Source organism: Molossus molossus, unplaced genomic scaffold, assembly GCF_014108415.1.
Source record: "Molossus molossus isolate mMolMol1 unplaced genomic scaffold, mMolMol1.p scaffold_m16_p_12, whole genome shotgun sequence".
NCBI classification, from domain to species: Eukaryota; Metazoa; Chordata; class Mammalia; order Chiroptera; family Molossidae; genus Molossus; species Molossus molossus.
In genome coordinates this window covers 1,461,305-1,484,750 of record NW_023425347.1, presented here as the reverse complement: position 1 = coordinate 1,484,750, position 23,446 = coordinate 1,461,305, and the positions used below count along the sequence as shown (strand labels likewise).

General features: G+C 48.1%; 1 protein-coding gene across 2 annotated transcripts in view; it reads left to right on the top strand.

The window, feature by feature from the left end:
• The window catches only part of SEPTIN10 (septin 10), a 59,183-nt gene that overhangs the window by 13,451 nt on the left and 22,286 nt on the right, over nt 1-23,446 (top strand). The window contains exons 2-4 of one of the 2 annotated variants that reach the window (XM_036255658.1): nt 12,187-12,252; nt 17,571-17,688; nt 18,286-18,481. In XM_036255658.1, the coding sequence (XP_036111551.1) occupies nt 12,187-12,252; nt 17,571-17,688; nt 18,286-18,481 (380 nt within the window). Of the gene's footprint in view, nt 1-12,186; nt 12,253-17,567; nt 17,689-18,285; nt 18,482-23,446 lie in introns of both variants that reach the window. The other variant, XM_036255657.1, reaches the window with a different exon arrangement.

The following is a 23,446-nucleotide window of genomic DNA, read 5'->3' as shown; positions in this document are numbered from 1 at the left end:
GTAACTCCAGGGCCTGCGGTTCTTGGATCTCATCTGTTGAGCCTGTTAGCTTTCTCCTCTCCCTCATATTGTTCATGCCCTCTATTCCTTTTTTCCAGCTTTAAATCCACCCTTATAATATGTATAATTATTCTCTTGCACATCTGTTTCCTTTCTTGCTTTTTCATTCTCACTGGCACCCCCCAACCCCCCCCCCAAATTAAACTGCCCAGGACGCCCCTCTTACACCTTCACAGCTGAATGTGGTGGAAGAAACATGCTGGGTTTGACTTGAACAGCCAGAGGACCGAACTCCTGAGGCTGCATTTTCCTTCCTCATTCACCCTCGCGTTCTTCTAGGTCAAGGGTTAGCAAACATTTAAAGAGCCAAATGGCAAACATTCTCAGCTTTGGGAGCCCTGGGCTGGCTGGCAGTTAGGCAGTGCCACTGTGTTCTGAAAGGAGCCACGCGGGGTCTCCCTAAGAGCCGTCTCTTACCCATCTTCCAGACCTCCTTTTCTGGATTTCGTCCCCCCTCTCAGCCATCTGGCTGGGTTGCTCTGGATCCCCAACCTTTAAATGTTGGTGCCCCCAGGGCTCAGGTCTGTGACCCCCCTCTTTTTTAACACCTTCAACCCCTAGGGGATTTCACCTCATCCCACCGCCTGAAGTACTAGCCATGTATCGGTGACTTCAGAATTGTTTTCCTCAGTCCAGACAGCGCTCTCAACTCGGCTATCCAGCTGCATACCAGTACCTTCTCCTCGGTGTCCGATAGGCATCTCTGTTTAACCGGCTCTAGCCCTCCTCCCCACACTTCCCAGTTCCGGAACGGAGACTCCCCTCCTCATTGCTCAAACCAGAAATGTTGGAACCATCTGTCTCCTCACATCCCACCTTGAGCCTTCAGCAAGTTCTGTTGGTTCTACCTTCGAGGCAGATGAGCCTGACCACACCTTACCTTTCCCACCACTAGCCTTCTGCCGCGTGTCTTTCCGGGGCTAGATTAATGCAGCAGTCTCCTAACTAGCCTTGTGTCTGCTTTGCTGTTCTCGTCTACTTTCACGTCCTAACCTTGTGCACAAAACCATGGAAGCCAAACCCTTACAGTGAGAACAAGAACCCAGCATGGCCTGGCGCTGCGGTTCTCCGGCCGCGGCCTCTCCCGCCCCGTTCCAGCTGCTCGGCCCCTTCGCTGTTCCCCAGCCACAGGGCGCACCTGCCCCCGGACCTCTGCCCCGGTTCCTTCCTGCGGCCTCCTCTTCACCAGCTCTGCGCCTCTCCCCCTCGGGCTGTTTTCCTGTAGGCTTTCCCTTGCCACCTCCTTCAAGGGCACCGGCACCCCTCCGTCTCCACATTTGCTGTCCTCCTTGCGCTTTACCATTGCATCTGTCATTCTCGAATACATAGCGTATGCTTGACTTGGATTTTTGCCTGTCTTGCCCCGACCCACCCCACTGAAGTTCCATGAGGCAGGGATTCTCGCCCGTTACACATCCCCGTGCCTGGGACGGCTCCTGGAACATAGCAGGCACTCAGTTCATTGAAAAGTGCATTTTTATAGATTTTTGAGAAAGATACGTTCTTTCTCTACTTTAGTTTGTTGCATTTATGTAAGTGATAGCATTAATTAGTATAAAGAGGAAAAGGAAATCTTTATTCTACTCCCCCAAGAATCAGACTTTGCATGTGCTCCCGTATATGCATAAATAATTTTACTTGTAACCATGCTGTCAGTGGTCTTATATTCTTTTGTCACTTAATAGCACGTTATATCATTTATCTTTATTTTTATCATTATTGCTTCTAATCCTTGTAGTAAAGTACTCCATAGTCAATATTTTATATAGGCTCTTAATATATGCAACTTTTTTCTTCCTTCGAAGATTGATCTCACAGAAAATAAAACTGGAAATTTATCTGACATATATTCTCACTTAAAAAGAAAAAAACGTGTTTTATTGATTTTTCGAGAGAGAGGAAGGGCGAGGGAAAGAGTGAGAAACGTTGCTGAAACATCATCAGTGGGCGGCCCCCGCACGCCCGTTGTGGCCCGGACCCAGCCCTGCCGCTGGGCTGTTCTCACTGCTGGAAGCAGAGACCTGTCCGCCGCGGCCGCCCCCAGTAAGGCAGTTACCTCCCTGCAGCCTGAGGAGCGGCCTGGCGGCCAGGGCGGCCGGCGTGCTGTGCTCCCGGGTCTGCGGAGCCCGGAGCTCAGGAGTGATGGGATCACCGCTGGGTCTGTTCCATGATCACGTACACCTGCTGCAGATTAGTTACCACGTGACAAGGGTCCGGTGGTGAGGCGGACACTCCGGGAGGGATCTCAGGTGCTCACAGTCCCCTTAAGCTCAGTATTTCCAGAACCGCATCAGACCTGTGCTCTTTATCTCCGTTTCCGCTGCTCTGTCACCGCCATCCAGGCGCTCTGGTTTCAGGCAGTGGAAGCGCCCGTGCCCACTCTGCGGCAGGGCGGATGCCAGCCCCTGGCCTGCGCCCGCCTCGCATCCTCTGCCCGGCTCCTCGCCCTGCCTCCTGGGGCCGCGCAGGAATGAGTGCGCTGCCCCTTCATGCGGAGTGCGCGCTGGCTTCCTGCACCGGACCCGGCTCCCTGTCTCCTGGTCCCCTCGCCCGCCAGGAGGGCTCCCAGTTCCCCAGTCTCAGCTCAGGCCTTTTCGTGGTAGCAGCACTTCCTCTGAGCAGGTGGCGTTCACGATGCCCGCTGCTGCGTCCTGTCCCTGTCCGTGTCTTCCCGTGCACGCCCTGTCCCCGTCCCTGTCTTCGCCCGCACGCCCTGTCCCATCCGCGTCTTCCCCTGCGCGCCCTGCCCCCGTCCCTGTCTTCCCCTGCGCGCCCTGTCCCCGTCCCTGTCTTCCCCTGCGCGCCCTGCCCCGTCCCTGTCTTCCCCTGCGCGCCCTGTCCCCGTCCCTGTCTTCCCCTGCGCGCCCTGCCCCCGTCCCTGTCTTCCCCTGCGCGCCCTGTCCCCGTCCCCGCCCTGTCCCCGTCCGCGTCTTCCCCTGCGCGCCTGCACTTGGTGACATCGCAAGGGCTTTGACCCCCTGGTCCTCAAGGCTGGGTGTTACCCTATCCCGAGAGTGTGAGGCCTCCAGTAAATGTGTGCATTTGTAGAATACATGAGAAGCAGTGTGTATTGACAGACTTCACACTCATTCCTCAGTACTTTTACCCCCAAATGCTCCTTGTCGATTTCCTGACCTTTTCATGAGTCCATCTGCCTCCCTGTCTTCAGCTCCTGTCCCATTCGCTTTGACTGGGCCAAACCAATCACTTCTCTGAAAGCTTGGCCTCTGTGTCCGGGTCTGCAGGAACATGCTCTCTCCCAGGAATTCTCGCCTGCTCCTTCCCACGTCAGCAAGCCTGGAGACTTTGTTCCGAGAAGTGCCGTTCGTTACCCTTCCCCATCCTCCGAGTCTGCCCGTGTCCTTTCCGTGACTCATTCGTCCTGCTCCGTCACAGCGCGTGCTTTTGGCGTTGCTGGTCAGAGGTGCTGTCGGAGCGTCTGGCCGCAGGAGCCGGTGCAGGCACGTGTTGGCCCCACCCGGGCAGGAGCGAGCGCTCGGTGCCTAGTTGCTGATGACGGTGGCCAGCAGCCAGGCGCTTCCCGAGGCAGCCCAGTCCTCGCTGTGACACAGTTCTGGTCCTTCAGTAATGTCTCTGTGCTGGCAAATCAGCCTCTCCTCCATTCGTGGGTTCTGGTTTTTCCCTTCAGAGATTCCTTTCCATAACCGCGACTCAGGATGTTTGAGTACAGTTCGCAGTTTAGTTTTGGTTTTTTTGTTACCTGAGGATATTTTCCCATTGATTTTTAGATAGAATGGAAGGGAGGGAGAGGGAGAAAGAAACATCGATGTGAGAGAGACACATCCATTGGTTGCCTCCCACAGGACCCCATCTGGGGCAGGATGGGACCTGCAGCCCAGGTACGTCCCCTGACGGGGGATCAGACCCAAGACCCTTCAGTCTGTGGGCGATGCCCCAGCCTCTGAGCCAGCTGGTCAGGGCCACTTTGTTGTCTCTCGGTGCAGCAGGCTAACAGCGTTAGGGAAAGCCAGATTTCCTTTGCTCACACATTACTGGAATGTCATTTTTAGAAGGTTTAAATTAAGCACGTGTGTGTAAGACATGAAATCATAAAACAACTTGGAAAACATTTAGGTGCATTTTTTTAAACGTCGGGGTGTAGAAAGATTTTCTAAGCTGTACATTTAAGGAAGAAACCATAAAGGAAAAGATTGATAGATTGAATGCTATGAAAATTGAAAAGATCAGTGACAAATCAGTAAAAGACTTTTTTTTTAAATCCTCACCTGAGGACATTTTTCCATTTTTTGTTCAGATAGAGTGGGAGGGAGAGAGAGGAAGAGAAAGAGAGAGAGAAACATTGACATGAAAGGGACACATCGAGTGGCTACCACCCTCACGACCCAACCAGGGCCGGAGACAAACCGCAACCGAGGCACATGCCCTTAGCGGGAACCGAACCCGGGTCTCTCCGAACCGCAGGCCGACGCTCTAACCGCTGAGCCAAACTGACCAGGGCAGGAAAAGACATTTGCAACACACATGGCAACCTTAGAGTTCTGTCCAGCAGCTCGTAGAGAAACAGAAAAGGAATACCCTGCTGGGGATGTGGGGACAACAGGAACTGGTCATGTAGGAAGACGTACCATATGCTTTTCAGGCCAGTAACCTGAAATAAAAGGTTCAGAACACCACATGGACACTTAAAAATTATTAATACCCTTTTTAATGACTAAATAATTAAATGTGAATGCCTTTTTTAATATGCTGAGTCTGGGAAAGTAAGTAGGTCGAGCCTTTTTGAGGGGCATTTTGGCAATATGTTTGTGAATTACATTCTGGGAAGTTATGATGAGGAACTTAGCAGGTATGCAGAAGAGTCGATGCTGGCACAGGCATGTTCCCTCAGGTGCTGAGGGGTGAGGAGTGTTGAGACAGGGTGGGATGTGGGGAGGACAGGTAAGGCTGTGAGAGACAGGGGCGGGACAGGGTGGGATGTGGGGAGGACAGGTAAGGCTGTGAGAGAGAGGGGCGGGACAGGGTGGGATGTGGGGAGGACAGGTAAGGCTGTGAGAGACAGGGGCGGGACAGGGTGGGATGTGGGGAGGACAGGTAAGCCTGTGAGAGAGAGGGGCGGGACAGGAGTGGAGGAACCGCTTGGGCCTTGGTGCAGTTTGAAGGCTCTGAGAGGGAGCAGGACTGGGCAGAGCTCAGAGGCCTGCATGTGGGTGAGTCGGGGCCAACCTGGTGGAGAGCTGTGACTGCTTTTTGGTTCTGCTTAGGGCAGGAGGGCGAGGGCCAGGGCTGCCGGGAGGAGTGTGTGTGCAGACCCTGCAGCTGGGGGCTGTCAGCCGACTGCGCCCCCAGAGCCAAAGGCCAGGCTCTTGCTGGGATGGAGGACCTCTGGGGCTGCTACAAGAAGGACACTGATTGCGGTGTTATTAAAGTGACACAATTAGAAACGGTATTTTTTTTTTTTTTAATCCTCACCCGAGGACATTTTTCCATTTTTTGTTCAAATAGAGTGGGAGGGAGAGAGAGGAAGAGAGAGAGAAACATCGACATGAAAGGGACACATCAAGTGGCTGCCACCCGCACGATCCAATCAGGGCCGGGGTCAAACTGCAACCGAGGTACATGCCCTTAGCGGGAACCGAACCCGGGTCTCTCTGGACCACAGGCCAACGCTCAAACCGCTGAGCCAAACCGCCCAGGGCGAAATGGTATTTTTTATATAGAATAAACATGAAATACTAATTTTCTAATTAAGGGGGGAAAGTAATTTCAAAATATGCTGGCATTTGTATTTTAAGCAACCATGTAATACTGTAAGCTTTTGTTACGTTGAAACTGCTAACTCTTACATGAACAACTATCAAGAATTTTGTTGTGTTGGTATTTTGAGGCTTAATATTAGACTTTTTAGGTAGCATTTTGTATTTATTGGAGATAATGGTAAAATTGATCTATTGGTGGGACTTGGACTACCCTGAGCTGCCCTAGACGGAGACTGTCCCGGGGGAGAGCAGGCTGGTGTGTACACAGGGCCAGCATGCTCACGGGGCCAGCGTGCACACGGAGCCAGCGAGCTCACGGGGCCAGCATGCTCACGGGGCCAGCATGCTCACGGGGCCAGCGTGCACACGGAGCCAGCGAGCTCACGGGGCCAGCATGCTCACGGGGCCAGTGTGCTCACGGGGCCAGCGTGCACATGGGGCCAGCATGCTCACGGGGCCATTGTGCACACGGAGCCAGCGAGCTCACGGGGCCAGAGTGCTCACGGGGCCAGTGAGCTCACGGGGCCAGTGTGCACATGGAGCCAGCGAGTTCACGGGGCCAGAGTGCTCACGGGGCCAGTGAGCTCACGGGGCCATTGTGCACACGGAGCCAGCGAGCTCACGGGGCCAGAGTGCTCACGGGGCCAGAGTGCTCACGGGGCCAGTGAGCTCACGGGGCCAGTGTGCACATGGAGCCAGCGAGTTCACGGGGCCAGAGTGCTCACGGGGCCAGAGTGCTCACGGGGCCAGCGAGCTCACGGGGCCAGCGAGCTCACGGGGCCAGCGAGCTCACGGGGCCAGCGTGCACACGGGGCCAGCGCGCACACGGGGCCAGCGCGCACACGGGGCCAGTGTGCACATGGAGCCAGCGAGCTCACAGGGCCAGCGAGCTCACGGGGTCAGCGAGCTCACGGGGCCAGCGCGCACACGGGGCCAGCGTGCACACGGGGTCAGCGAGCTCACGGGGCCAGCGAGCTCACGGGGCCAGCGTGCACAAGGGGCCAGCGTGCACACGGGGCCAGCGAGCTCACGGGGCCAGCGAGCTCACGGGGCCAGCGCGCTCACGGGGCCAGCGCGCACACGGAGCCAGCGCGCACACGGGGCCAGCATGCTCACGGGGTCAGCGAGCTCACGGGGCCAGCGAGCTCACGGGGCCAGCGTGCACAAGGGGCCAGCGTGCACACGGGGCCAGCGTGCACACGGGGTCAGCGAGCTCACGGGGCCAGCGAGCTCACGGGGCCAGCGTGCACAAGGGGCCAGCGTGCACACGGGGCCAGCGTGCACACGGGGCCAGCGAGCTCACGGGGCCAGCGCGCTCACGGGGCCAGCGCGCACACGGGGCCAGCGCGCACACGGGGCCAGCGCGCACACGGGGCCAGCGTGCTCATGAGGTCAGCGTGCACATGGGTCCAGTGTGCATACGGGGCCAGCATGCTCACGGGGCCAGCGTACACATGGGGCCAGTGTGCACACAGGGCCAGCGTGGACACGGGGCCCTATTACCTACCAGGTATTACTGATTTCCACTGAATTATGTTTTTCCTGGGTTCTGATTACCATCTACTTCTAGAATTGTTCTTTGAGTAATTTAAATAAGGTAATATTACTACTTATTTTTAGGAAAATATTAGATCAACAGTATGTACTTTATTTTAAAGTTTCCTTAACCTGAAGTTTTAAGAAAGTGACTTTAAACAATGAATCTGTATAATCTTCTAAATTATATTTTAAGCCAAAGAATTCTGCCCTCTCAAAACCCATTAACTAGGCCCGGATTATTATTATTATTATTATTTGGTCTTAAAAGTCTCCAAGAAACACCGAGGGACAGTGCAAAATTTTAGTTCTATTTCTTTAACTTTATAAAGATAAAAATTGTGGGAAAGTGAAGTTAAAATGAAGATATTTTTAAATTCAAGTCAGAATTCTGTTCCCCCAATTCTGTTACACCTAGAGAGGCTATAAGGCAGTCTCTAAGGAGAGTTTCCAAGTAGGGCAAGGGTCCTACTGTGGAGGGATCACCAGTGTTTTCCCGTGATTGGCCAATAGGAAAATACCCTCTTCTGCATGTCCCCCAGAGGCCCCGGGACAGATGCTGGGCCACCTCTGTAGTATTGCCCATGCTCTCCATGTGTATTTCTCTGTGTGTGTGTGTATATGTGTATGTACTTAAAATACAGAAAAAGCAAACTTGTGTGGCTGTGTAGTCAAGTGCAGTATAGTGATTTTGCACGTCTTCCTTGTGCTTTGCGATGAGGTTATGGTTGCCTGCCATGAGCTGTATTCCTCTGAGGTGAGTTCTTAAGATCAAGGGCTGTGTCTTACTCCTCTCAAGACCCCAGGGCCCGGGTGATGATTTGCACGTATTAAGTAGGTGGTCAGGGATGGAGCAGATGGGATTCCCCTTCCCGGAGGTGTTTTTAATTCAGGGCTCACCACTGGAGGGCCTGGGTCATCGCTTGTCCCCTTGTTATTTTATCTTCAGTAATGTCCTGTTCACTTATTAGAAACTGTTTTCATTCTAAAAGTTGTTTTGGAAATTTGCCTAGTAAAGTGATAGCAGTGGAAAATATTAGAAACGATCTATAATGCTTCATGTGACTCATTCTTACTTCCTGGTCAAAACATTTATCCACAGAGAAGGAGGCTTTTTGGAAAGTGTTCAGAAACACAGGAAATGAATAAACAAAAGCAGATATTTGATATGCACTTATGTGAATGACAGAAATGTAACCCAGATTCTATTAGTTAAAGTTTACTAGAAAGTGAGTACAAAACCAATCTTAACTATTTTCTAAGCAGATTTTACTTACCAACTAAACTGCTCACTGGGCAGCATTTCACAAAAATCTAGTCATATGTTGTCCATCATATTAAAAACTGACTACTTTCTCACTATGATTTTTTAAAAGTTTAATTGTAGGTCAAGTTCCAGGTTAGAAGTGGAGATGGTAGTGTCCAGGTAGTCGGGTGGGTGGCACCTGACCTCCCTCACTGCTGTGAGCAATACTGTCACACGAGGCGGTGACTCGGCGCGAAGGTTCTGCTCTCAGTTCAGTGCAGGCTCTGAACAAGGCTCCTAAAAAGATACTTTCTGTGGCACTTTTCTGCCTTTGCCACGAGTCAGGCTCTACATGGGCGCTTCAGACCTCTCGATCAGATGCTGATCTTAGTGGCCCTCATCTGTTTTCAGCCTCACCGATGACTTTGCAGCAGACCAGTGAACCCTTTGTTCTTCCCTGACTTCGTAACCACTGTGCACTTTCTCCAGACAGGAAATTTTGCCTGTTTCTGGTGCTCAGGGTTTTTTCTACCTTACATGCCGCCTCAGTTCAATATCATTGTCTTCCCAGAAACTGCTCTGGCCTTGAACCCTTGAGTGACCTCTCTCTCCAAAGCTCCATAACGACCACGGTCTTTCTGGTCCCTGTCACCGCTTGTCCTGGCGTAGGAGAGGGACGCGTCCGCCTAGGCCCGCACAGTGACAAGTGAAGGGGCTTCTCACCATGGCGGGGCTGGCTGGCGGGAGTAAGCTGACGTATTTGTATAGTTAAAAACAAAGATAAAACTTCAAGCCATTTTGATGTGTTTTGTATCATTGGTACTTCTTTTTCTTTTTATTATTTTTAAAAATGTTTTTATTTATGCCCTGGCTGGTTTGGCTCAGCGATTAGAGTGTCGGCCTGCGAACCGGAGAGTCCCGGGTTCGGTTCCTGCTAAGGGCACGTTTGTCCTCGGCCTCGGTTGGGGTCGTGTGGGTGGCAACCAGTCAGTGTGTCTCTCTCACATCGATGTTTCTCTCTCTCTTCCCCTCTCTCTCCCTCCCGCTCTATCTGAAGATAAATGCAAAAATGTCCTCAGGTGGGGATAAAAAAAAAATTTTATTTATTTTTGAGAGAGAGAGGAAGGGAGCCATAGAAACATTGATGTGAGAGAGAAACATCGATTGGCACCCCCCACTGGGGATCGAGCCCACAATCCAGGCCTGTGCCCTGACTGGGAATCCACCTGGGACCTCTCAGTCGTGGGGGGATGCTCAGTCCACGGAGCCACACTGCTGGGCTATAGCTCTTACTTTTTCAGTTGTGAAACTGCCAGGAGGTGTACGTACAGTGGCATCTCCCAGCTGATCAGAGGCATTTCATGTTGGAACAGTGTGTCCAGTCGGCTACTTAGGACTTGGAAACACTGTATGTGCAGTGATCACTTACCAAGGCCAGCCTTCCGGAGCTTAGAGTGCCCGTATGGACCAGAAGAGGTGTTGTTAGCATGCTGTAATGTCCAGTCATGAAGTGCACCTGTGTGTGTGGGATCATGGGTCGGGGTGGGTGGGTGGAGGGACGGGGCGTAGAAACACCCCTCCCTTGCTGCAGTGCTAAGGTTCCCCTTTTCGTCGCTGCAGCAGAGTTCATTGTAGTTGAAGACCAGGGGCTGTTTCATGAACATGGGACATCTGTATGTGCTGTAGTATACAGAAGGGAGTGCTATGCTGGAGAAACAGTCTCTAGGATAGGTTAAGCAAAAAAAAATTCCAAAACAAATCAAAAGAACAATACAGAGCAGTAGGCTTCTCCCATAAACCAAGGAGACCTGCATACCCATGTGTTTCTGCACACGTGGCCTATCCCTGGAAGGGGGCACAAGAAACTGGTGGTCTCCGGGGAGCAGAATTGCTGAGGTGCTAGGGAATCAGAGGCAGGAGGGGAGCTTACTGTGCACTGTATTCTCATCTGCACAGTTGGCATGTGTTCTCAGTAGGTCCGTATTAATACTACTTTTTGAAATGCACGCGTGCCCTCTGGACCTTGGGTGCCTTCTGAGGCAGCATTGCTCTGGGGTTCACACCGCTGCTCATCCCTCCTCCCCGTCCCTGACTGCCGCAGGCACGCTGGCTGTGTTCTGGTTTACAGCTTGGGACAGTAGAAGGAACAGCTGCGCAGTCCGGTCAGACCTGGCCTCCTGGCCTTCCTTACCCCTTCTGAACCCGGTTTCCCCGCAGGCTGTGGGATCTACAGCTCAGCTGTGTTGTGAGGTTTAAGTAAGAAGATGTATTTAATAAGCTAGCATAGTGATGGGCATATGATAGTTTTATAAATGATAATTATTTCTATTTTAATTGGATAACTAAGGGACATGTTCACGTTTTTAAATCCCTGCTTTCCCAGCTACAGTCGGCCCTCCACTTTGCGTTTCGACGTTCCCGGCTTCGCTCGGTTGCTGTTGTTTCAAATGAAGTGAAGCCGCGAACGTGGGAGCAGGAAGTGCAGGGCCCACTGTGTGTAAGTCAAGACTCCTGCTCACGGAAATCCCTTTGTCACGACAGAGTCTGGGACTGACTGTGATAAACAAGGGCCCACTGTGTGTAAGTCAAGACTCCTGCTCACGGAAATCCGTTTGTCACGACAGAGTCTGGGACTGACTAACTGTGATAAACGAGGGCCCACTGTGTGTAAGTCAAGACTCCTGCTCACGGAAATCCCTTTGTCACGACAGAGTCTGGGACTGACTGTGATAAACGAGGGCCCACTGTGTGTAAGTCAAGACTCCTGCTCACGGAAATCCGTTTGTCACGACAGAGTCTGGGACTGACTGTGATAAACGAGGGCCCACTGTGTGTAAGTCAAGACTCCTGCTCACGGAAATCCGTTTGTCACGACAGAGTCTGGGACTGACTAACTGTGATAAATGAGGGCCGACTGTGTATTGAAATTGGAGTATTAACATATCCATTGCCCAGACCTGCTGCAGTAGAATGTACTGAATTGTGAGTGCCTCTTGGCTCCTGGAGTATTTTTTAAGTGAAATAGCTTATTTTCCTTTTTTAATCTCCTAAAGTCTTTCAAATATAAGGGATGTTCTTTGTTTTCCTTTGTGTAATTGGACATACCCTGTTTTTGTATCCTCAACCGAGGACATTTTTCCATATTTTTTCAGATAGAGTGGGAGGGAGAGAGAGAGCGAGAGAGAAACATCGATGTGAAAGGGACCCATCGAGTGGTTGCCTCCCACACGACCCAACCAGGGCCGTGGACAAACCAACTGAGGTACGTGCCCTTAGCAGGAACCGAACCCAGGTCTCTCTGGACCACAGGCTGACGCTCTAACCGCTGAGCCAAACCGGCCAGGGCTGACATACCCTGTTTTTTTAACTATTTGTGTTTGTGTGGATAAGCACATTCATGTTTATTATATGCTGAATATTATATATTATTTACTTATGCAGAGAATCTGTCTAGCAAGAAAAGTTTCAAACATGAGAGTCAGTTTTGTAGATGACTAGTCCAAATTTGATAGTAATGACAACATTAGAACTTCTTCTTAATGTAAACACATTATATGTATAGGATTTTTGGGAGTAATGTCGATATTTCCTTCTACTGTTTTTCAGCTCTTCCCGTCTCACATGACAGCAAAATCGTGTATGTCATCCCAAGTGTTTGACCATGAACAGAGAGTGAGTACACCTTTGCAGTAGATCCACGGAGAGCTTCAGACGTCTCTGATTTCCGCATGCCTGTTTGGAGTTATCGTGTACTTACCTTGCCTGTGGATTAACTTCTATGTTGATTCAAGTTAAAAATTGATGACGGATTGAATAATTGTTGCATATCCAGTCTTTCTCCTACTTGACGTTAAGCAAATTAGGATTGTAACTGAAGACTAGCACTGCTTTTGCTGAGCGTACTTGCAGAACTTGGTGGGTGTGGAAGTGTAGGAAGTTGCGGGGTGTCCCTGTCAGATGCCCTCCTGAATGCGAGGTCAGACCGTAATGTCTCCAGGGTCTGAAATGTGCCCTGTTGCAGGGATGTGTTTCAGTAATTCATATTAAAATCTATATTTAAAAAGAAGGAGGAATTTAACTTGGTGAAAGAGGCGTTGTCAGTTTTTTAAAAAGAAAATTGCAGATACAAGCATGGGTGATTCAGTAAGATCAGATGATTTCCTTGAGCTGTGTTCCAGTTAAGTCTCTTCTTGTCCCTTTTTTCTGCACACATGCAAGAGTCCTTGTGGTTTTGATAAATCACAATCAGATCGCCAACTGCCATCCTTTCCATTTTTTTCTCTCATTGGTAATAATAGTATATTTTACCTTTGTTTTATCACCTTGAAGTCTTTGGATTACTCTTTTTTTTTTTTTTAATTCTCACCCGAGGATATTTTTCTATTAATCCTCAGATAGAGTGGGGGAGAAAGAGAGAGAGAGAGAAGGAGGGCGATGGAGGGAGAGGGAGACATCGATGTGAGGGGGACACATTGATTGGTTGCCTCCTGCAAGACCCTGGCTAGGGCTGGGGACCAAATCGCAACTGAGGTGTGTGCCCTTGACTGGAATCGAACCCGTGACTCTGGTCTACGAGCCCACGCTCTAACCACAGAGCTGCACTGGCCAGGCCTGAATTGCTCCCAACAGGCCTTCTTACACGGTGCTTTGCTCAAACAACTGTCACGGTGACAAGTAGTCTCTTAGTGACTAATCCACCAAGCGGTCATTTTTACTTCTCATTTCTCTGGCCTCTCTTCAGATAATTTATGGTGACTAACCCCATATTTCCAAAGCTTCTTTTCTTTTCATGACATTAAAATTATGTAGCTTTAGAGCCAGGAGGGATTCTACAGCCAGACCTTCCCACATGCTTCCCAGATAACAAGTGGTATTGCGATCTTCTTGAGTGCTTCTGTGACTGGAGAGCACCATGTTTCTTCTCGAGCTCTCTGTAAATTTAAAGATAATGTGCTTACATGACTAAAGGGATTGAAAGATAATGTGCTTACATGACTAAAGGGATTGAAAGGGCACAAAAGAAAACGCAGTGTACTAGTTTTCTCTTACTCTGTAACTAATGGCCACACACTGAGTTGCCCAAAGCAGCACCTATTCATTAGCTTGCAGTTCTGTAGGTCAGAGGCCGGGCACAGCACAGCTGGCGTCTGTGTCTGGGTCCCACTCGATGTTGGCTGGCGGGTCTCACCTGGAGTCCCCTTCCAGACGCAGGTTGTTGGCAGAATTCGGCTCCGTATCATCTTAGATCCTGGCTGTGTGGCTCTTTTCACCTGTGCAGCAAGGGGAACTCGAGTCCCTTCATCCTCAAACCTGCTTCTCGGGACCTCCTCAGCCCTTTTTATGTCTCAACCTGATGATTGTAGCTTTGAGTAAGCAGTATATGTCCTTCAGTTTTGTTCTTTTACAGAACTGTTTTTACTATTCTGAATCTACATTTTCATATAAAATTTAGAATCAGTGTCTCAGTTACCACGTTGACAATTGGACGGTTTCCTTCTTCTATCTGAACTGTTTTTTTTTTTTATCCTCACCTGAGAACATTTTTCCATTTTTTGTTCAGATAGAGTGGGAAGGAGAGAGAAAGAGAGAGAAACATCGACGTGAAAGGAACACATCGAGTGGCTGCCACCCGCACGACCAACTAGGGCCAGGGACAAACTGCAACCAAGTACATGCCCTTAGCGGGAACCGAACCCGGGTCTCTCTGGGCCGCAGGCCAACGCTCTAACCGCTGAGCCAGACCGGCCAGGGCTATCTGAACTGTTTTGACCTGCGCTGCCCAGTATGGTAGCAACTGGCCACATGTGTCTATTTAAGTTTAAATTAGTTATAATTAAATAAGATTTTAAAATCGCTTCCTCAGTTATATTAGCTACATTTCAGGTGCTTAGAATCTGTGTGTGACTGGTGGGTACCTGCTGTCCAGCTCAGAGACAGGACATGTCCATCATCACAGGAAGTCCTTGGGTAGAGCTAGTTTAGGTCATTCATGTTTAATGTAGTTATAGCCGAGTTTAAGTCTACCAATTTGCTGTGTGTTCTGGGTTTTTTCTTTCATTTTTTTCCCTTAGCCTGTCTTCCTTTGGATTAATAGAGTATTTTTATCTTCCCTACTGGCCTATTAGCTATACCTCTGCATTTAAAATGTTTTAAAATAGTAGTTGATGCAGCTTTACTGACACACCACTCAGACAGCATTGTTGTTTGTGTGTAACAGGAAGCATGACACGTGCATTGCCACTTCCTCTCTGTCTTCCCTGCTCTCGTCGTCATACATTCTACTATCGGGTGTTACAGACGTAAAACCCAGGCTCCAGGCGGCGCCCCTGAGCTCTGCACAGCTCCCCCACTCCTTCCCCCTGTGGACTCTGCCTTCCCCTGGACGCGTGCTCAGCAGCCAGCCAAGGGCTGAGGGCAGTGTGCTTGCCGACTTCGGACCCGTCCTTTCTGGAATGTCCTCTAGTTTTCAGCTGATTTGCCCTTGTCTCCAGCTGGCCTGCCAGCCCAGCACGGTGGCCGCCTCAGTTTGGGCTGTGTCTTCTTTGTGCAGCAGTGACGGGAGGACCCTCGGGAGATGCTAGTAACCGTCGTCTCCCCTTACAGTTTCCTTCTCTCGAGGGTCTCCTCTACGGTGTCCATCAGCCTTTGGCTGCACTCCAGGACCTTGAAAAAACTGATTATTGACTATTGATTATGATTATTAGTAGGGAGGTTAGTGTGATATACGCTGTCCTGCCACTGCTGGGTGCTGGAACTGTAGGTAACTCTGTATTATACCTTTTCCATTTCACATTGTAATGTGAGAGTTAAAATCTTCCTTTCCTGGGGTAGCCACCAGGTGGAGATGAGGGAGCCCCTCTTCGTGCCAGGGGGTGCCCTTGTCCACTGGCACATCAGTGTTCTGTGGAAGGGGGGGAGTCATCCTGCAGAACACCACTCTGCGGTGTTCAGGCTCCCTGGGCCTGGCTCCCAGGCGCCTGCGCAGAAGCAGTGACACCTGTGCTTCCGGGACCTGGCAGGCATCACGCCAGCGCTGAGTACTCGGGTGCTGTCCGCAGGCCCCAGAGTTTGAGGGAGGGGCTCATCGTCTGTCCGGGTGCTTTGGAAGTATGTGTCATGGGGCCACGTGTTTTCACCGGCCAGAACCTGCGCCGTGGGCATCGCGGAGGGACCGGCAGGGCAGGGGTGTGCCCCGGCTCTGCCCTGGCTGCCTCGGCCTTCCCGGTGCTTGTCACCTGAAGGTCCTGTTGAGGAGGTTCCCAAACTCCTTTGCTGGTAGAAGATACAGGTGAAGCTACAAGAAGACCAAAGAGGCCGATTTGCTTCTCAAGCGGTCTGTGCCTCTGGGCGAGTGAGAGCTGGCAGGGGAAATGGACAGCCGTCCTGGCCTCACAGGGGCCTGGCATCTGCACAGGACAGCGGTGTCTCAGGACCTCAACTGCCCCGGAGCTCCTCCCTCTCCTAGCTCCTCCCGCCCCGAGCTCCTCCCGCCCCGAGCTCCTCCCGCCCCGGAGCTCCTCCCTCTCCTAGCTCCTCCCGCCCCGAGCTCCTCCCACCCCGGAGCTCCTCCGTCTCCTAGCTCCTCCCGCCCCGAGCTCCTCCCTCCCCGGAGCTCCTCCCACCCCGGAGCTCCTCCCGCCCCGAGCTCCTCCCACCCCGGAGCTCCCCCCACTCCGGAGCTCCTCCCACCCCGGAGCTCCTCCCTCTCCTAGCTCCTCCCGCCCCGAGCTCCTCCCACCCCGGAGCTCCTCCCTCTCCTAGCTCCTCCCACCCCGGAGCTCCTCCCACCCCCGAGCTCCTCCCGCCCCGGAGCTCCTCCCTCCCCAGAGCCCCTCCCACCCCCGAGCTCCTCCCATCCCGGAGCTCCTCCCCCAGCTCCTTTCACCCGGAGCTCCTCCCACCCTGGAGCTCCTCCCACCCCGGAGCTCCTCCCTCTCCTAGCTCCTCCCGCCCCGAGCCCCTCCCACCCCGGAGCTCCTCCCTCCCCGAGCTCCTTCCGCCCCGAGCTCCTCCCACCCCGGAGCTCCTCCCACCCATGTGTGAGCACACGGAGCTTCCACACTCACTGGTGAGGCAGGCCGCTCGGCCTGCAGGTGAGACGCCGCTGCCTGCGGGTGAGACGCCTGTACCCCGGCATGCGGCTGCCACCCTCAGGAGTGACTACAGCCGCCCGGGCACGAGCTGCTCCGCGCAGACCTGAGCAGAATCTGGCAGAGCCCAGGGGTCCAGAGAGTGCTCTGGGCACCACGCAAGAAGATTCGGAGTCCTGGAGAAGAATCTATGAAAAACCTGAGAGTCATGTCGAAGCCAAACCCGTGTGCAGAGACCGTGCACTGAGCACACCTTGGTCAGGCCGAGCCCCGGCGCTCGGGGCGGGGGGGCGGGGGGCACGCAGCAGCAGTACCCAAAGCCAGCCCGGGGGAGGGGTCCAGGCGGGAAGGGCTGGGGGGGGGACAGAGGGAGGAAGGCGCCCGTGTGATGGAGCAGAAGGAGCCTTTGGTGGGATGAGCCGCAGCGACCAGGAAACCAGCAGCTGAGGAGAAACCCACAGAAAGAAACCACCACAGAAGAAAGAAGCCAGAGACATGGACTGTATTTGTTTATTTTGTGACATTGGACAGCTAATTTCCAATAAAACCTGATCAAAGGCAAAAAAAATTAAAATGTTATTAAAAATGTATCACAACATCTTAATGACTTTAAACATTCTGTTTTACCAGAATATGCCATAGTTTACTTGGGTATTTTCCTGTTTTAGAAATCAAATATTTTAATGTTAAAAATAGTGCTGTACTTATTATATGAAGAGAAGAAATACATGTTATGAGGGTCGACACATTTCTCACAAATTGACTTAGTTGTATCTTAGGGAGGTATAATGATTATAAAATCTTTAGTTTCTTTGATATATTTATTGTTTCAAATTTGCTTGTATCCTATTTTAGTAAAAGTTTTTATTTTATCGTTGCTGTTTTGTTTTTCTTCAGCAGCAAAGAGAAAATCCTCGTTCCTTAACTATGTCTGGCCACGTTGGTTTTGAGAGTTTGCCCGATCAGCTGGTCAACAGATCCATCCAGCAAGGCTTCTGTTTCAATGTTCTCTGTGTGGGTAAGGCTGCCCTCTTCTCGGACTTGTTCTTTCCCGGTCCTGGTGCTCACTTCGTTCTTGTGAGCTGTGTGTGCTTGTGTTATCCGTTTGAGGTCATGATCACAGATATTTGTCAGTTATTTAAGTTCTGTAAGTATTTTTACTTTTAATTTTTTAAAATATGTTTTTACTGATTTCAGAGAGAGGAAGGGAGAGAGGGGGAGAGAGAAACATCAGTCCGTTGCCTCCTCCTGCATGCCCCCTGCTGGGTATGGAGCCTGGAACCTGGCCTGCGTGCAGGGATCATGCTCAGCAATCTGAGGCATGCTGGCCAGGATGCGTGTTTTTCTTTTTAGCTGTACTGCTTTAACGTTTTTGTTTGTTCTTTAAACATTTCAGTACTTTTTTCAGAGTTCTGAGTTACTTAGCATACATACTCATTTTTTATATTCTGCTAATGACTTAACTGGACCACCCGTAGCAGGTATTGCTTTCATGGACAACTCAGCCTTTGAAATATCTGAAATACTTGGGATCCTGGAAACCACTCTAAGAGTTGACAGTTCTGTTTTTCACACCCATTCTGGGCACCTGTGAGGATGCACCTTTTTCTTTCAGGGGAGACTGGAATCGGGAAATCAACACTGATTGATACATTGTTCAATACTAATTTTGAAGACCAGGAATCCTCCCATTTTTGTTCACACGTTAGACTTAAAGCTCAGACCTATGAGCTCCAGGAGAGTAATGTTCGGCTGAAACTGACCATCGTGAATACAGTGGGCTTTGGTGACCAGATAAACAAAGAGGAGAGGTACGTGCTTTCTTGTAATAAAACAATTTTTCTTACTTTAGGGCATTTGCATTCTTGCCACATGAGCTATGGTTTAATTTTTTTACTATGGAAATCCAGACCTACCCTCCCAGATTTTTATTTTTTTTAATCATTAAGCAATATTTTGTTCTCACTAACAAATTGGCGTTTTTATATTTAGTTACTTAATTTCTTTAGAATAATTTGAATTACATTATTAAAATGTCTGTTTCAGCAAAAATAGTTTTATTTTCTGATAGGCCAATTTAGTGTATCTTAGGTTATTTGTACTAATTTTCAGGTAAGACTTGTTAATGTGAGGGGGGAAAACAATAAGATATAAAATGGCAAATATAAATGGCCAAATCCATGGTGCGTGAATTTTATGTGTGAAATTCTAAGCACATTAGCCAGGCACATTATTATCTATTACAGGAAAGGTTTGATAGTGAAATTTCTATTTTATATGATATTATTTCCCCTATGTTACTATAAAGACTGATTGTAGATTCTGTATGAAATTTAAACTAAGAAAGGGAAATAGATTGGCATAAAGCAATAATAACTTTTGTTCTTTTTCTTCTTTTGAAATGTACGTATTTTCATTATTAGAATTAATATCCTACTTTTCTAAAGTTTGCTTTAGAGAGAAAATATTTTGCGTAGTTGACTCTCTTTAGGTAACTTACATTAGCCCTTTCAGCACTTGCGTGTGTTCTGCTTTCAATTTCAAGAAATGATTCGTGCGCACATTTTGGAAGAGGCAAATGAGTGGCAGAGGCGAAGGCCAGACACGTCTCGCTTTGAATCTTGTCAAGTTTTAAATAACTTTCTAGCTAGAGGTCTTACATTGTTTTACTGACATTTGTCCTTAGGTCTTTGGCATTTTTGATGATCTCATGGTACCTTTTAAAAGTATTTCATTTTCTATAGAAATACTGTATAGAAATATCGATTTTATATACAGCAACTTTTGTAAATTCTCTAATTTCAACAATTCACCTCTAATATTGTTTAGATTTTCTGTCTATGTAATAGTATAATCTGCAAATAGTGACATTTATATTTCCAATTCTTTTTTTAAGTGTTTTATTGATGCATAATTTACATCGAAAAAATAAAATGCACTGATTTTTTTCCATGTACAATCCAATTCACTTTGACAAGTGTGTAGATTTGTAACCGCCACATTATCAGAATACAGGAAAAGGCCATGGTCGTGAGTGTCCCTCACCTGGTACGCACCTGCAGGTCGGTGCTTGCTCAGGCCAGGGGCCCGCGCCAGGTGTGCAGTGCACCCGTGGTGTAGCTCCTTCCCGTGCGCTTGCCCGAAAGTTCTAGTTGCGTCGCTCCCTGACCTCTCTGTCTCCTCTGCTCAGGGCTGCCCCGCTCTGTTCCCTCTTCTGTGCTGTGCCCTGGAAACCTCTCCAGGCAGTGATCTGAGGGTGTGGTAGAGCTCCCCTCACTTAGTGCCCTTCTCTGTGACCACAGTTTCTACTGACCGTCGTCCATTGTCTGAAAACCCTCGTTCATCTATTTTGTCCGAGTTTCTAGTTGTTTGAAGTGGGAGGTAAGTCCAGTCCCAGTTACTCCAACATGGCTGATGTAGCCTTTATTCTCCTCTTTCATTTTTAACGCCTGGCTGCGCTCGATGGGACCTGCGGTGTTTCGTGGGGGAGTCAGTAGAGACGGTGGCATCCTCGCCTCCCCGCCTCCAAGGGCAACGCTTTTCTGTTTTCAGTGCCGTATGTTGTACTTTCTTTTTTTCTTTTAGTTAGAATAAGGGAGTTTCTCTATATTACAAGAGTTTTATTTTTTTTAATCATGAATATATATTATCACATTTTATTTGTGTTCTGTAGAGATTGTAATTTCTGTTTTTAATCTGTAATACGATGAATTACAGTAACTGATTTTCTGTTAGTAAATTAACCTGTAATCTTAGATACCCTTTGGTATTCTTTTTATACTATGCTGTACTTTATTTTTATTTTTCTCTTTTAGTATTTGTACATCTTATGTTTATACGTTAGGTTTTCATCCTGTATTTTCCTCTTACACATTTTTTCTTTTAAATCAAGGTTGTATTAGCCCTCTAAAATGAGTTTGGGGAGTTTTTCACTCTTTGTTTTCTGGAAAAATTTGTGTAAGATTAGAATTATTTTTCCCTGGAATGATTTCTAGAACTCACCAATAAAACCATCTGGGCCTGGAGTTTTCTGAGATTTTGAGTTACTAATTAATTTTCTTTGATAATTACAATAGGACAATATAGAGTTGTTGATTTTCTGGGTTTTGTTTTTTGTTTTTTTGAGACTGTTATAATAAATGACAGTTATTCAGGAATCTGTCCAATTTATCCAAATTTTCAAATTTATTAAAAATATTGATAATATACTTCAAATATATATAATCTGTTATGATAGCTGCATTTTCTTTCTTGATGTTGGTTATTTGTGCTTGTCTCATCTCTCCCTGATCAGTCTCAACAAAGCATTATTGGTTTATTTGGTCTTTTCAAATTTTGGCTTTATTGATCCTCTCAAATTTTATACGTTTTTGTTTTTCCTATTTTGTTAATTTCTGCTCTCAAATCTTTAGTTACCTATTTTTGGATTTTCATCTGATTTGCTCTCATTTTTCATTGATTCTCAGCCTTATGCATTTAAGATGATAAATTACCCTCTAGGCATGGCTTACCTGCATCCCACAAATTTTAATATATAGTATTACCAATTTCCGTTAATTTATAATTCTACTTTTTCATCCTGAAGACCTGAAATTTTTATTATTATGTTGTGACTGTTTTTCTCTCATAGTGCTTCTCATGTTAAAATCTATGTTGTCATTCATTCATATATGTGTGTGTGTGTGTGTGTGTATGTATATATATATATATTTTTTTTAAATTTAAATCCATCTAACAATTCTTATCTTTTAACTATGCATTCCGTCCATTCACAGTTAATGTAATTACTGGTATATTTATGTTTAAATTTACCATCTTTTTTGAGTTTTTGTTTGTCCTGCCAGTTCCATATGTTTTTATTCTTTCTTGCTTGATTTCTATTCTTACAGTTGTTACCCTAGAAATAATAAAATATAATTTTTAATGTAATTAAAATCTAAGATCAATTAATAATTGTAGTTGTCCCCAACAATACAAATAAACAGTAAAATGGAATTTTGACCAGTTAAACTCCATTAACTTTCCCTTCTGACTTATCATGGCATGCATTTTATATCTCATCATTATTTTATAGGGCCAATATTTATTACCCTCTTAACCAAAATTTTGTTTTGCTTTCATAGTCGAACTGTTAGTTGGGTGTACAGTTTTGGGGGGCAGTCATTTTCTTTCTTCCCGTTGAAGGTAGGTCCCGTGTGCCCCATGGCTCTGTCTTCACCATCGGGGCGTCAGCCGCTGCCCTGTCGGCCCCTTCAGGGTGCCCCTGCTTTCTGCCTCGGTGCCCTCCGAGCTTCCTTCTCGCCGGTCCCAGCTTTGTCGCAATGTCTGCAGTTGTAGTTATTTCTCCTTTATTCTGTCAGGGATTTGTTTGACTTCCTGAGTCTGCATAGTGTCATCAGTTCTTTAAAGTAATCTGAGACATCACCTTTCAATATTGCTCCTGCCCTTTTACTTTCCTTTCCTTCTGAAACTCTGGTGGGATCCGTTGGGCCTTCCCTTTATGTCACTCCTGTCTCTTATTCTTAGTCTCTTCCATAGTTATATCTTTTTTCCCTGTCGACATTGCTTTCTGAGTAATTATTTTTTATTTATCTTCCAGTATACTAATTCTGTAGCTTTGTCTAATATATACTTTTAAACTAACCCGTTGAATTTTATGTTTTGGTTGATATGTTTTTCAAGTGTGTATGTATGTTCTGCAAGGTTCACATTTATCTGGAAGATCATTTGTTATACTTTACTATTCCCAGCACAGATGTTCAAATCTGCCTTTTATTTCTATTTCTTTTATCTCTACTTAATTATATCTTATAATTCCAGTATATTAAAATTTTGCAGTTATTTTACTGACATTTGTTTTTTCCTTTGGTTCTCATTCATTGTGTTTTTTATTTTCTCAGGTGCTTAGTTATTTTTTATTACAGTTAATGGTCTTTGAAAAATTCGTTGTAGAGATACTTTGAGGTCTAAAATGAAGATCTCTTGCTTTGAACAGATTTGGGTTTGCTTGCTAGGCCCCTCTGGGCATTGCTACCCTGAGGGTCCCGAAACCTGTTTCATGGCTTGAGGTCCCAGAGTCAGGCAGTGCTCCTGTGTGGCAGGTGTGTGCCAGGTGTGTGCCAGGGCCAGCCCGGTGGGTTCGCAGCGGTGGGTCCTCTTCTTTCCTTGTATTTTTCCTACTTCATTTAGTACCAGGGTAGCCTTCCTTGGTACTAGATTCTTGGGGAGAGGGTAGGAATTATAGATTTACTTCTAGTTCATTCTTACCCTGAGGGGTTGGGCTTTTAGGATCTCAGCTTAATGTGGGGAGGCAGTCTCAGTAGATTTCCCCCCTGTGTGGGCCTTTGATTCTTGCTTCTCATCTTGTAAGTCCTTCAGAAGAATCAGACTGACAAGTGGCCTGAAGATGAAACTAGCACTGATGCTTTGAGTGCAGGGATTAGTGAACCTTTTCTGTGAAGGGCCGGACAGTAGATACTTCAAGCTTTGAAGGACATAGTTTCTGTCTGCACTGCTTAGTCCTTCCATTGTAGCACAAGCAGTCATGGACAGTACGTACACAAGCGGAGTGGCTGTGTTTCAATAAAACTTTACTTACAAAACGGGCCAGATTTGGCCCATTTATTGACCCTTTTCCTCTCTCAGTTTCTACACTCTCCTCAATTAAATAAAATGTTTTTACTGATTTTTAGAGAGAGGGGAAGGGTGAGGGAGAGAGAAACTTCCATCAGTTGCCTCCTGCATGCCCCCTACTGGGGATCGAGCCTGCAACCCCA